This window comes from Carassius carassius, chromosome 11, assembly GCF_963082965.1.
Source record: "Carassius carassius chromosome 11, fCarCar2.1, whole genome shotgun sequence".
NCBI lineage: Eukaryota > Metazoa > Chordata > Actinopteri > Cypriniformes > Cyprinidae > Carassius > Carassius carassius.
The window spans coordinates 25,343,011-25,356,013 of record NC_081765.1 but is presented as its reverse complement, the minus strand read 5'-3'; the positions used below and the strand labels follow the sequence as shown (position 1 = coordinate 25,356,013).

General features: G+C 37.6%; 1 protein-coding gene across 1 annotated transcript in view; it reads left to right on the top strand.

The window, feature by feature from the left end:
- The window catches only part of LOC132153084 (semaphorin-5B-like), a 153,743-nt gene that overhangs the window by 108,145 nt on the left and 32,595 nt on the right, over window positions 1-13,003 (top strand). Inside the window, exons 6-9 of the mRNA XM_059562268.1 lie at window positions 5,259-5,321; window positions 6,108-6,206; window positions 6,298-6,511; window positions 11,551-11,836. Of these exons, the coding sequence (XP_059418251.1) occupies window positions 5,259-5,321; window positions 6,108-6,206; window positions 6,298-6,511; window positions 11,551-11,836 (662 nt within the window). The remainder of the gene's footprint in view (window positions 1-5,258; window positions 5,322-6,107; window positions 6,207-6,297; window positions 6,512-11,550; window positions 11,837-13,003) is intronic.

Below are 13,003 nucleotides of genomic sequence, written 5' to 3'. Positions count from 1 at the left end.
CATAAAATCCAGATTGTTTGTGGTTATAAAGTCATTGATTAGAAATGATTTATTTTTTAGTGAGCGAATGTTTAAAGATGCTAACTTGATGGCTGTGCTTTGTGTCTTTACATCAATTTTAGTTTGATGCATAATAGGCCGCAGATTAGATGAGTTTGCCCTTCGGCTTGAGATGGCCTTAGACTTTCTATCACGTGATAAAACTGAAATAGAGAAAGCTAAAGGCACGCTGGGTTCCCGCTTGTTCTGTAGGCATTTGTGAATGTTGCTGTTATTATAGTGGGGATCCGACACATATCACTGAGAGCTGCTATCAGTTGTTTTTGGTTCACCTTCAGCAGATAGAGGGTTTGGACCCTGGCGTTGTGGCAGTGGTCGAAGAGCTCATGCAAGAGCAGGGACCACAGGCTTTGGTGGTTTTGGGGCCTGCCGTTTTTTTGTTGATATCTGCGGGCTCATATCTCACTCATTGCAGCAAATGAGTGAGAGAGTTTAGTCCCAGCATACACCAATTCCTCCATTTTCTGTAAAAAAGCACAGAAGTGGAGATGCTGGAGAAAGGGATAATGTGTCTGGTGAGAAGGGCTGCGTCTCTGGTGTTTCCGGTGGCTGTGATATGTTGTACTGGCTTCCCTGGCTGTTTTCCAGAAAGTCGTCCTTCGGTGCTGAATCTTGTAGCTTACAAAGACCTAAGATGCTAACTATATTGGATCAATGCAATGGTGATTGATAGTGACTTTTAAGTAAAAGTGTTGTATTAATTACCATGTGTAGCTATAATTTCTCTGTAACCCAAATAAGATTATATTTAAGTATTTTATCAAAAGAAATCACATAATTTCATAAGATTTGTAATTATAATAATAAAATATAAAGGGGGATCAGAGGGATGTGGGTGAGCAAGGCATGTAAGTAAAACCACAACTTCAACATCTGTGTTAAGATCACCTTTTCTCCTGACAAAATCGGTGTGATAGCAATATTTCCATCCCCTGAATGTAAGCTTTTCCATATTCTACAATTTCTTAAGACATTGGTGATTTCATGTGCCTGTGCGAGTCATGACAATTCTGAAAATAAATCTTGGAATTATTGGATTGTTGGATTTCAAATCAGCTGGAGGTTGAGCATCAAAAGTAACTAAGTAACTAGCTGTTTTATGGATGTTAACATTAATACTATACTTAAATCTTATTAGTAATTAGCTACACTATTAGTTAATGCAAAAAGTAATATTATTACAGTAACTAGTTACTAGTAACTACTGTAGTTACTGCCCAGCACTGGTGGTGACTAAGTCAAGGTGTTTTGGATATGGCAGAAATGTACATTAAAATCATCCAGTTAATGACATGTATTCAAACAAACAAATGGTTAACACTATTAACAGCAATGATTTTCTGTTGCAATTAAACTTGTAGCAAAATTAGGTGATTTTGTGTGTTGGTTCAGAGTTGCCATCATCTGAGGTTCTCTCTTCTCAGGTGTTCAGACATCTCAGGTCTTTGTTAAGGGCTGGATCCAGACTGAAGCTTGTGTAATTCCTAGTTACCTCCGGATGCCAATCCTGTGACAGAAACAGAGAAGCAAAAAAAAAAAAAAACACTTAAGCTGATATAACTGAAGTACAAGGTTATGAGATACATTATGTGAATGCTTGGCTTAAGAGATGTGTCTTTAATATTAAAACAGAGAGAGTGTGTCTGAACCCCAAACGTTATAAGTAAGGCTATTCCAGAGTTTAGGAGCCAAATGTGAAAAAGCTCTTAGAGGACTTTGCTAGGTACTACCAAAAGTCCAGAGTGTTGTGACTTTAGGGAGCGTGATGGATTGTAGCGTGATGGAAGACTAGTTAGGTATGCAGAAGCTAAACCATTTAGGGCCTTAAAGTAAGTAATAATAATTTGTAACTGACACGGAACTTAAAAGTGACAGTGTATTGTAAAATGCAATAAAAAGTGCAATAGTCCAGTCTTGAGGTCATGAATGCATGAGCTAGCTTTTCTGCATCAGAAACAGGTAACGTACAAGTCTAACAAGATATATTTGAAGAATATTTCCATTTTTAAAAAATGAATTTATCACCATATTGTAGAAAGATTGATTTTAAAATGGTTTCGTCTTAATGATGAGTAACAAGTGCTTGAAGGTGCCCTGAGGACAGGTGCAGTGTCCCATGATATGCTTCTCATTTATAATGCTTGTAATGTGCCACAGAGACAATAGCCTTATCAACGGAAGCACACAGCTTGCAAACTGGGTAATTCTCCACCATCCTGCCCTATCTTGTACTCGTATTAGCATTTTCTCAATACTTGATAAGAATGGAATGCATTTTCTAGCCCCGTGTTGTTTCTGTGCCTCATTAATTTATGGAGAAATAAATCCTAACTATTTTATCCCTCCATGAAAAATTCATGATACTTTTTCATGAGGATGCCAGGGGCAGGGCACTTGATGCCAGTACAATTATTAGAACAGATGAAGTTTGAGTAATTATGCCACAAATAGTGGTGCCTAGTGCGATTTCTGAGCTAGTGCACATACACGGTGCAGTGGCCTCATTAGACCAGCGAGATCCAATTGCAGAGCCACATTAGACTGGACAGTCTCAGCACACATGCCTCACTGTGATTTTCCCTTTGACAGCTTTGTAGGTGAAAACGGATGCTCATCTGTGTTTTCAACAACTTTTATACCCTTTTGGGACTTTTACAGCTATTCCCAATCAAAAAAAGTGCATTTTGTGCTACTTTGTGGTGCATCGTTTGTTATTCAAGTATCATAGTGATGTGAAACTGTCATTTATCTTTCTTAGCATATGTCTATTTTCCTCAAACTGCTCCAGTTTAAGAGGAAGCTAATGTGAGTCTGTTTTTACACCCATATTAACAACTGAATCATTATAGCTATTTTATTTAACATTTTTAAGTGTAGTTGTTTTTGAAGTCATTCTAATAATAATGAGTACTAATAATAACAATATTAATAACCTTATTTTAATTTTTAAATTTTTTATATTAAATTTTTTTTTTGTATTTAATTTTCATTTAATACATTTTTTTATTTAAAAAATATATATTTTAATTTTTTTGTTTTATTCAAGCTAAATAAAATTCAGAGTAAGACCCAATTTTTTTGCTGGTGTTTATGACAGGGTACTTGAACCATACTGATGGGGTTAAAGAAACTCAGGCTTAATGAAAGAACAGTTACGTCATTACTTCTGCATGCTTTTAATCTATCTATTACCTCATCTTCTTTGGCATAACGCTTGTCAAAAGTAATTTATTATTCAAAGGTTCAAACCTCCCACCAGTGAAAAGCTCTCCCATCACCATCCACCACAGCCCGGGGGATACTGGCCCCGCATTGGTGGCAGGGTTTCCAACTTCACATTCAAACCTTTGCCAAACATGGCGTATAGTGCGCTTTTCACAGCCTGCCTCTTCAGAATGCTCTTTGGGAATAGTATTGGAGGGCTGGCATTGTTCCAGTGTGGTGTGAAGAGAGGGACTGCCGTGGCTAAGGTCAGGGTTAAGCTGACGGATTCTTCCAGAAACAGGGGCTCACAGACAAGATGCTTAATGACCTGAATGATGACTCACCACTTAGGCATCTATCACAAACATGTCTCAGTCCTGAAACACACATGAATGCAAACACAAAGAAAAGAGCACCAGATCTGTGTGGCATTGTGTTGCTCTGGCGTACCTGACAACTTTGGTATCATTAACTACTTTGGCAAGAAGGAGGTAGCTAAATGTATAAATGGAACCATTGAAAATCCAAGCCTTTCTCAGTATTAAATAGTCAGTTCATCCACAAATGGAAGTCCTACCATTATTTACTCACCCTCATGTAGTTTCAAGCCCTTATGGCTTTCTTCGAGTTTTGTCGCAAGAGCTCGTTTTCATATGGTGAAAGTGAATGGAAGTGATTGCTGTTGAGCTCCTAATATAAAGTAATTTTTTTGCCTCTGCAATAGTTCTCAAATCTTATTCACATGTTGCATCAAGACTTGTCAATGATGACAAAATGCCAGTGCCTCTTGTGTTTATCCTATTTAGAAATACAAATCACATTTGAGAGATGTAGTGTAGGACAAAGTATTTTCAAATTTTCATCTTGTAGATTGATTTCTTTTTCTTTGTCCAGTAACATTTACTCGCCGACCTAAGATATACTGTAATCTTAAAGGTGCGTTGCGCCACTTATAAATCACATTATAGAAATGTCCTTTCTGTTTAGTCTGATGAATGTTCATTTCACTTTTGGGCTTAATAGTTAATAGATTTTTCATTTTGTCTTGACGTCACCGTCATTCTTTGTCTCTCTTATCCAATCTGCATGAAATGCCCAATTTAATCAAATCCAAATACAGCATTATGGGCTATATTTGCAGTTTTTAATTGGTTTGTGGAAAGAAATTAACCTAGAACACCTCAAATCTCTCTTAAGCACACAAACTTTGTGTCTGGAGGTGTTCATAAATGGTTTTGATCAAGATGTCTGTTACTCTACTTGTTTTTGCCAGGTTTAAATGTTCAGAATAATTATGATTCAGTCCCATCAGTCAGGGCTCACTTGAGCCACAGCATGACCGGTCATGTAAGAGGAAATTGTGTTATTAATATACAAAACCAATTACCATCAGCTTTATCTGCTTATCCACATTGAAGGGTTTCTAACGTTTCTAAAATTTCCTGGGAACCTTCTCACACCGTTGGTGGGCCATGCAAACAAATGGACTATATTTAGAGTTTCAGTTAAGATCTGAAACCAATGGGACCTCAAGCTGAGAGACAAAGGTGGTAGCTTTGTGCTTATATCTGAATAATTTGTGAACGTGTGCATGTGTTTGTGTACATGTCCACCTTAAGACAGCAGGATTGCAGTTTTAAGTGCTGCCTCTATTATTATTGGCGGGACACACAGCTCTAAGTGGTATAATTGGGCAGAGGAAAATGGAGTGTGTTGTGCTGGTGAAAAAAAATAAGAGAAGATGACGAGCTCTCTGTGCAAATTGCATCAGGTCTTCCAACTGTCTAGTTATCTCACGCTTTTAAGCCACTGGCCCAATAATCATGCTGTTTACACAATAAACACCACAATATTAATGTCTTTTGATGCATCTAGCTAAATGCAATATTATCATCAACAGTTGTGTAACCTGGCTCCTGCTTTGTTGCAAACAGCTGCTGGGCAACTGCGAATCACATCAAGTCACTTTTTTGGGGTTTATTTTGGTTTCCTAGGCAACTGCATGGGGCCCAGACGAAGACACCAGGAGGTCCTGTCAAAGCAAAGGGAAGACGGAGGTAACTTTAAACCCCCAGGTTCTCTGTTAAATAGGCACATTTCTTTCAAAACGCTGACAGCCTATTGGCCAGAGGGGTTGGTATTGTTGAGGTTTGTGGGAGGGCAATATGTTCAGCTTACTTATTCAGTATTTTTAAAGCCCAGAGGTCAGTATTTTCTTTCTTGAGTGTATCATCCACTGTATGTGAAAGGCAAAATGAAAAATCCACCAGCAGATTAAAGCATTGCCAGAAAAAGCTTAGCTTTGTGAATGAATCTGAAGACGGGTTCTCTACACCACTCTTAACCAACAGTGAAATTAGTGTCTTATTTCAAAAGTGTGACTTTTTAAAAAATTTTTGTCATTAACAGGACTGTGATATTATTCTTTAATTTCCCAGAATGATACACATTCCCTGCTTAGACTGTTCTGCTACTCACTTATTCAGCTAATTGTGAACTTCAAACCAACATGGTTGCCGTTCTCATTCCAAATACACAGTACAAATCACACTCTATTTCCTTATCTGTTAATTTAAGCCACGTGGCTTTACGCCCCAGTGGTGTTAGGGTGCTTATCACATTTCATTTCTATTTGAAATGCGGTCACTTTTACAGTCAGCTGCACAAAAAGGCTGATGCTGTGATGTAATGTAGTGAATTTATGTTACAACTTTGTAGCGTACTGCTATCGTACTGCTATTTACATATATTTTCAATTACATATTTTAATTTATAATCAGTACCATAGTATTTTGAACATCACACTGCTATTGTCATAGTGTCAAGTGAATCTACCTCTGCAGGTGGAGTGTCAAAACTACATTCGAGTGTTGCTTGTCAACAAAACAGAGGTGATCACCTGTGGTACCAATGCCTTCCAGCCCCTTTGCATCACCAGAGAGGTAAGCATCTATCAGTTAAATGAGCTGTGAAAACTGGAGTTTTTATCAAAGTGGGTATATGTGTGTAATCCATATCAAATCTTCCTCTCAGGCAGGGAACATGAGCAGAGTGTTGGAGAGGGTGAATGGAGTGGCCCGCTGTCCTTATGACCCCCGTCATAATTCGACGGCTGTGGTGACCGAAAGCGGAGAGCTGTTCGCTGCCACGGTCATCGATTTCTCTGGCCGGGATCCTGTAATCTACCGCAGCCTAGGAGGAATGCCACCGCTGCGGACCGCCCAGTACAACTCCAAATGGCTTAATGGTACATGAATCTCATCACCCATATTCCAAAGATCATCTGAAAAGTTTTTACATTTCTCTTGATGCCCTTCCTTTTTTCTGTCCTGCTAATATGCAGCCAAATAGCGTGCTCTGCATTTAACGCATCCAAAGTGCACACACACACACACACTCACACACCGTGAAAACACACCCAGAGCAGTGGGCAGCCATTTATGTTGCTGCGCCCAGGGAGCAGTTGATGATCCGGTGTCTTACTCAAAAGCACCTCAGTCGTGGTATTGAGGGTGGCGAGAGCGCTGTACATTCACTCACCCCACCTACAATCCCTGCTGGTACGAGACTTGAACTCACAACCTTTGGATTATGAGTCCGACCCTCTAACCGTTCTCTCTAAGCCACAACTTCCCCCAAAATACTATATTTGTGTATACTAATACCACTCCCCATAGGAAAGAAAAGTTGTTCACCTAGACAACACAATTAAATGGAAATCTGTTATTTTTCTTATGTCTCCTGCTTCTCAAATGTTTTTCTTAATAAAAAAAACAATAATCTCCTCGTTTCAGTATAGATCTCAAAAATTTCTGTGATCAAAAAATGTAAGTTTGATCTCTAACATGTCTCATCAAACATTTCCTTTCAGATGATCTCTGCTGTGCTATTTGTGTGTATTTACTTTGTGTGTATTTACTTTAAACTTTAGGAGAAAGATCTGAGCAGGGTTATTATCAAATAAATTAAACCTAAAAAAGAGGTTGCCAAGTCTCACGCATCACGCTTGGACTTCAGCATGAAATTTATGCTGAAAGTGTGAGTGTCACGCCAGATGCGTGAGACTTGGCAACCCTGCCTAAAACCATAAAAGATGGTTAATTGAAATAAAATAAACCCTAACTTAAATAATAAAAAAAAAATAATAAACTTATTTTAAGTTTAGCCACTTGCTGAGGCATCAGTTCTCATTTTCTGTCAGTTTAATGTGACGAACTAAATAAAATGAATAGCAAGTGTATAGACCTAAAAACTTAAAAATAATAATAAAAATAATAAAACACAGCAAAATTACTAAAACATTAACTAAACTTAAGATGAAAACTGAAATTATATATAAAAGAAGAATTCATAATATTAATAAAAAATGTAATAGTAATAATAAATAATTTTATTCTAAAGGTGCTGTCGATGCCAGTTTTTCTTTTAGTATCATTGATATACTATATAAGTTTTTGTTAATATTTTGAGATATATTTTAATTTTATATATATATATTTTTTTTTTCACTTTAATTGGAAAGTCTTAGTAATTTTAAGTGTTTTTGTTATTTCAAACATCTATAAGGTATTTATTTATTTGTATTTATTAGATTTAATTTGAGTTTAGTAATTTACCTTAAACTAAACGAGTGAGAGAGAGAGAGAGAGAGAGAGAGAGAAATGTAGTAGCTGAAGTAATTATTCATACTTTTTTGTATTTTCAATTAAAAATTTTTTTTATTTCATATAGTTAAATGTTTTTTTATGGTTTTAGTTCACTAAAATAACATTATTGCATGTTTGCTCTGACCCACTGTAAGTTCCTATATGATGCCTAGCAAAAAGTGAGAAGAGCAAAGTTGCACTCCCACAATTGTTTTTTTGTGTCGAAGGCCGTTTTTTAGAGCAGAGCTGGCTTGTCAGCGGAGGAACCAGTCAAACATGGAAACAAACGAATCTCAGCACACTTCCTGGACAGTCAAAAGGTGTCAGTAATCTCCCAGCTGCTGACACTGTGCCTTTTCCCATAGAAACATCATTCAACGGCAGTTGAAATGGAATAAGCAGAAAGCCAGAGCTATAAGTCATACAGTGAGGCTCCACTGAGGACATGTCAGAGGGTAGTTGAGGTGAAAAGAGAAGGGCACAGACAAGGTAGTGCAAGTGTAGGATTGGGCAGAGGAGATGAATGTTCAGGAATCCAGCAGTGTAATTATTCCTCATGACTGAGAGAGGGTGAAATTGCAGCTACAACGCTTCACGTCACCCAGTCGGTCTGTAGTTCCACTGTAGGTTCACACTTGAGGACAGAAAAAGACAAAAAGATGGAAGCAGGATTATTCAGGCATGCGCATTTACCTGCGGTCTATGGATCACCAGCTTTCTGACAGATAGGCAACAGCTAGAGAGACTGGGGAAATTCAGGTCAAACAGCCACACTATCAGCACTGGTGCCCCTAAGGGATGCGCTCTGTCCCTACTGCTCTCCTTCCTGTTCAACAACACCTCTACTGACCCCTCTGTCAAATTTCTGAAGTTTGCAGACGACAGTGACAAGTCTGCTTACAGACAAGATGTTGAGCAGCTGGCTGTCTGGTGCAGTTTTAACAATCTGGAGCTTAACTTGTTCAAATCTGTGGGGATGATTGTGGACTTCAGGAGAAACCTCTCAGCACTTCCCCCAATGACTATCATGAACGGCACTGGTAGATTCATTCAGGTTGCTGGGCACCGCCATCTCTCAGGACCTGAAGTGGGTCACATTGACTCCATTGTTAAAAAGGCAACAAAAGTTGTACTTCCTTTGCCAGCTGAGGAAGTTCAATGTTAACAGGATATGCACTTGTAAGATATGAAGTGTGAATTAAAAACGTATTTCTGTACTGGGGGTCAGTGAAGAACAGCATGAAACTCAAGGGTCTACAGTTGAATCCATCCGGACTGTTTTTTAACGGCTGTGCCAGGTGCTGACTGAATGTTTTTCTTAACACTAAGCCCATGTGGGGTCGAACCCGAAGTGAGATATGATATTATTGTAGCACAGCTCTGATTCAATGAAAAATATCATCAGCGGCAGCATCGTGGCTTTTAGTGCATGCCTCTCTCCTCTGGTGCTTATTGGGACTCGTTATTCACTTCCCAGCTTAGTGTTTCTTCCTGACTGTGGCTCGCAGATAAACACACATATACAAGGACCCCTGATGGAGTGGCGGTGTGGAAATGAGGCAGTATTTGCGTTTAGCATAGAAGAAGGAAAATACTGTTTGTCATATTCAGTCCCTCACAAATCAGCACACACACACTGTGCCTGTTTCAGCTCTACAAAAAAACTTGATGAATTCATGCAGTCACCAGGAAGTAATCGTTGTAGTGCTGAATGCATCATTATAAGTATTCACTGTCTCTCTGACCACTTTCTTCACCCTGATCTGTGTAGAAGTGTAGTAACGAGGTCTCATTGAAACTGAAACCGGAAGAATTGTTTGTTCACAACAACAATCCCGTTTATGCATCTGGACAGAGAATTTCATCTTTTTTATGGTTCACTGCTTACAAAATGCACCATGGTACAGTGAGGCATTGGCATATAACTTCTGTGCCGCATACTATGATAAATATTCATATACTAGTATATTTTCATGGTACCAGATACTTAAAATACATACCAAAATAAGCATTAGACTACTCCAAATGTTATTCAGAATACTCCAAATTCATATCCAAAATATAATAAAGCCATAATATTTTTTGGCACTTTTTGTTAGTGAAAATTCATCATCAGTTATCATTTATTCACATTTAAAATACAGGGATGAATCAGATAATAGCATATTATATACAGTACTTTTCAAATGTTTGGGGTGAGTAAAATAGAATGTTATACTGCCATTTATAACACATACATTTATTTTATTGATTATTCAGTAAAAACAAAGAGTATCATTATGATTTGGTGCTTAAGAAACATTTCTTCTTCTTATCAGTGTTGAAAACGGTTGTGCTGCTTAATATTTTGTGGAAACTAATACATTTTTTCATGATTCTTTAATGAATAGAAAACTAAAGCAAACAGCATTTATTTTAAATAATTAAAAAAGTCTTTGCTGTCACTTTAAAAATTAATTCCTTTATATTAATTAAAAATAAAATAAAAGAAAATATTAAAGAAAAATCTAATTGCAATGACTTTTGTTGACCCCAGACTTACACAGTAGTGTAAATTGTTACATATTCATATACCACTGTATTTACAAGGTGCTTTAATGTACTTTAAGTATATGTCCAAAAATCATGATGCTGCTTAGTACGTCTAAACCCTGTCTTTACCATGATACAGTAAAAATAAAACATGGTAATGCCATGGTATTAGTAACCCAAAATTTACTTTAAATTGAAATTTACTCACCATGATACAGTGATTGGATCAAGTGTTAAACCAATATATTATATATAAGCTGCGGTACATATTTATATACCAAAGTATTTACATTGCCCTCCAAAAAGCATGATATGAACCTGAAATAAAGTATAATTTGGTGTTTTTCTTTTGTTTGTTTGTTTTTAAGCACTGAATATAGTATAAAGTCACGTGGGCTACGTAAATAATACTTTATGTGATTTCAGTACATAGTATAATGCACAAAGCTCCAGTCCAGTTTTGACTGTAACGTTCTGTTACAGTCAGTTTATGCAGATAAAGCAGTATAATTTTCTCTTATGCATGCAGAGTTTTCTCTGGGCTGTTTCTGAGTCTGTGTCCACTGAGATTTGGTATTTATTGTGTTTAAAATTGAATCAAAAACAGCCTCTCCTGGGCTTCATAGTGTAACAGTAATCTCATTCTTGTAAACTGCTGGGATGGCTTCAGCAGTGATTATAGTCATGCTTATTTACAGGTGAATATCTATGGCATGCATTACTGGATGGGCTGGGGAAAAAACAGGCCTTGGGGGTAAGAAATTATTCAGTGTGCGATATTAACTCTGTCTAATGCAATCCAGCCCAGTGCCACCTCGACCAACGGGACCGCTTTTTGTATTCAGAATATTTTTTGCATGTAACATGCACACAGTCTTCTGCTCCAGTCCTAGATAGACATAAGCAGATATAAGAGTGGCGTAAGAGTGGAATTAAGAAATTCAAGGAAAACGGATTGCAGGCCAGTTTGCTGTGGAATTAAAGTAATTGTTTTGGCTTTTAACCCCCTTTATGCTGCATTACTGAGAGTCCTGCTATAGATGTACCCATTTGAAATGCTTGTTGTATCTGTAAGGTGTTTAGCCACACTTTTTTCCTTCTCCTTCAGAGCCTCACTTCATCTCGGCTTACGACGTGGGTCTTTTCACCTTCTTCTTCTTGAGGGAAAACGCAGTGGAACACGACTGTGGTAAGACAGTGTACTCACGGGTGGCGCGGGTGTGTAAGAATGACATAGGAGGACGCTTCTTGCTGGAAGACACGTGGACCACCTTCACAAAGGCACGACTCAACTGCTCACGGTCGGGAGAGATCCCGTTCTACTACAATGAACTACAGAGCACCTTCTACATGCCTGAACAGGACCTCATCTATGGCATCTTCACCACCAACGTGTAAGTTTAGTCATCTAACACAACATTAGCATAATTTTGGATAGATATCGGAGTGAGATGTATATTGTTTGAAAATTATTGTTAAAAATTGATGCCCCCAACTGGGGATTGGAGTACATGGCATGTTATTCTGTGGAAGTGACTGTGTGGGAAAACTGTGCTTTGCAAACCCAAATAGCTGTGAATATCATTTATTAAGATGAATAGTTTGAATTGTACCATAAGGTACAGGTAAGTCTGTTTCAGTGTGTTGAAGAAATGTGAGAAGGCCTTAGAGTGTAGTACAGGAATATGTTGCATCACATACACCTTTGTTACTAATTAGACAGAAAAGAAATTAGTGCTAGATTAACAAGTATAATTTTGCCTTCAATTGCAAGTCACTTTGCTAACAAAGGTATTTGCTAAGTATATGGATTTATTATCATTATGAATTAACAGCTGTCACCGACTTTTTAAAATAAATCTTTAGTGAAAATCTTCATTTTCCCTGACTGTCATCAAGCACTTCTTTATATTCATCTTATTGTGTAAAAAATTTGACAGTCTCATTTAGCATATATTAAATGCTGTTTACCACAACAAAATCTATTCTATCCAACTTAGAAATACAACACTTCTTAGAGATTCTGTCCTATAGTATAGAATCACTTATCTGTTACTTTCAATTAAAACATCTACTAAATAAATAAATGTTAACATTTTTATTGAGGTATACCAGTAAATATGGAAAATGTCATTTTTATCACGGTATACAGTAAACAACCTCTTAAATATGTAGCAAGTAGTATGCAGTGTATAAATATGAATATCCTCCCTCTCTTGCTCTCCTTCCCTCTATCTCTCTCTCATTCTCACTCATTTGATCTCTGTTTCTTTTTTGTCTCTTTTTCTGTCCCCTTTCACTCACTGACCCAGTAGGAACGGAATATGGTAATGCAATCAGAATAACAGAGTCTCCATCTGTCTGTGGTAAATTGAACACCTTAAGCAATGTTCCCTGGAGTTTGGGGCTGCAAAACAGGGCGGCCATGGGAGGAGCGGAGTGAGACAGAATGCAAGAGAGCAGCCAAAAATGCCTGAAAGTGTTAGTAGTAGTTTGTCCCGAGGTATTGGCAGTGTGAGCTCGTACTTTCATTGATTTGTGGGTCAAAGGTGTCAAAGCAG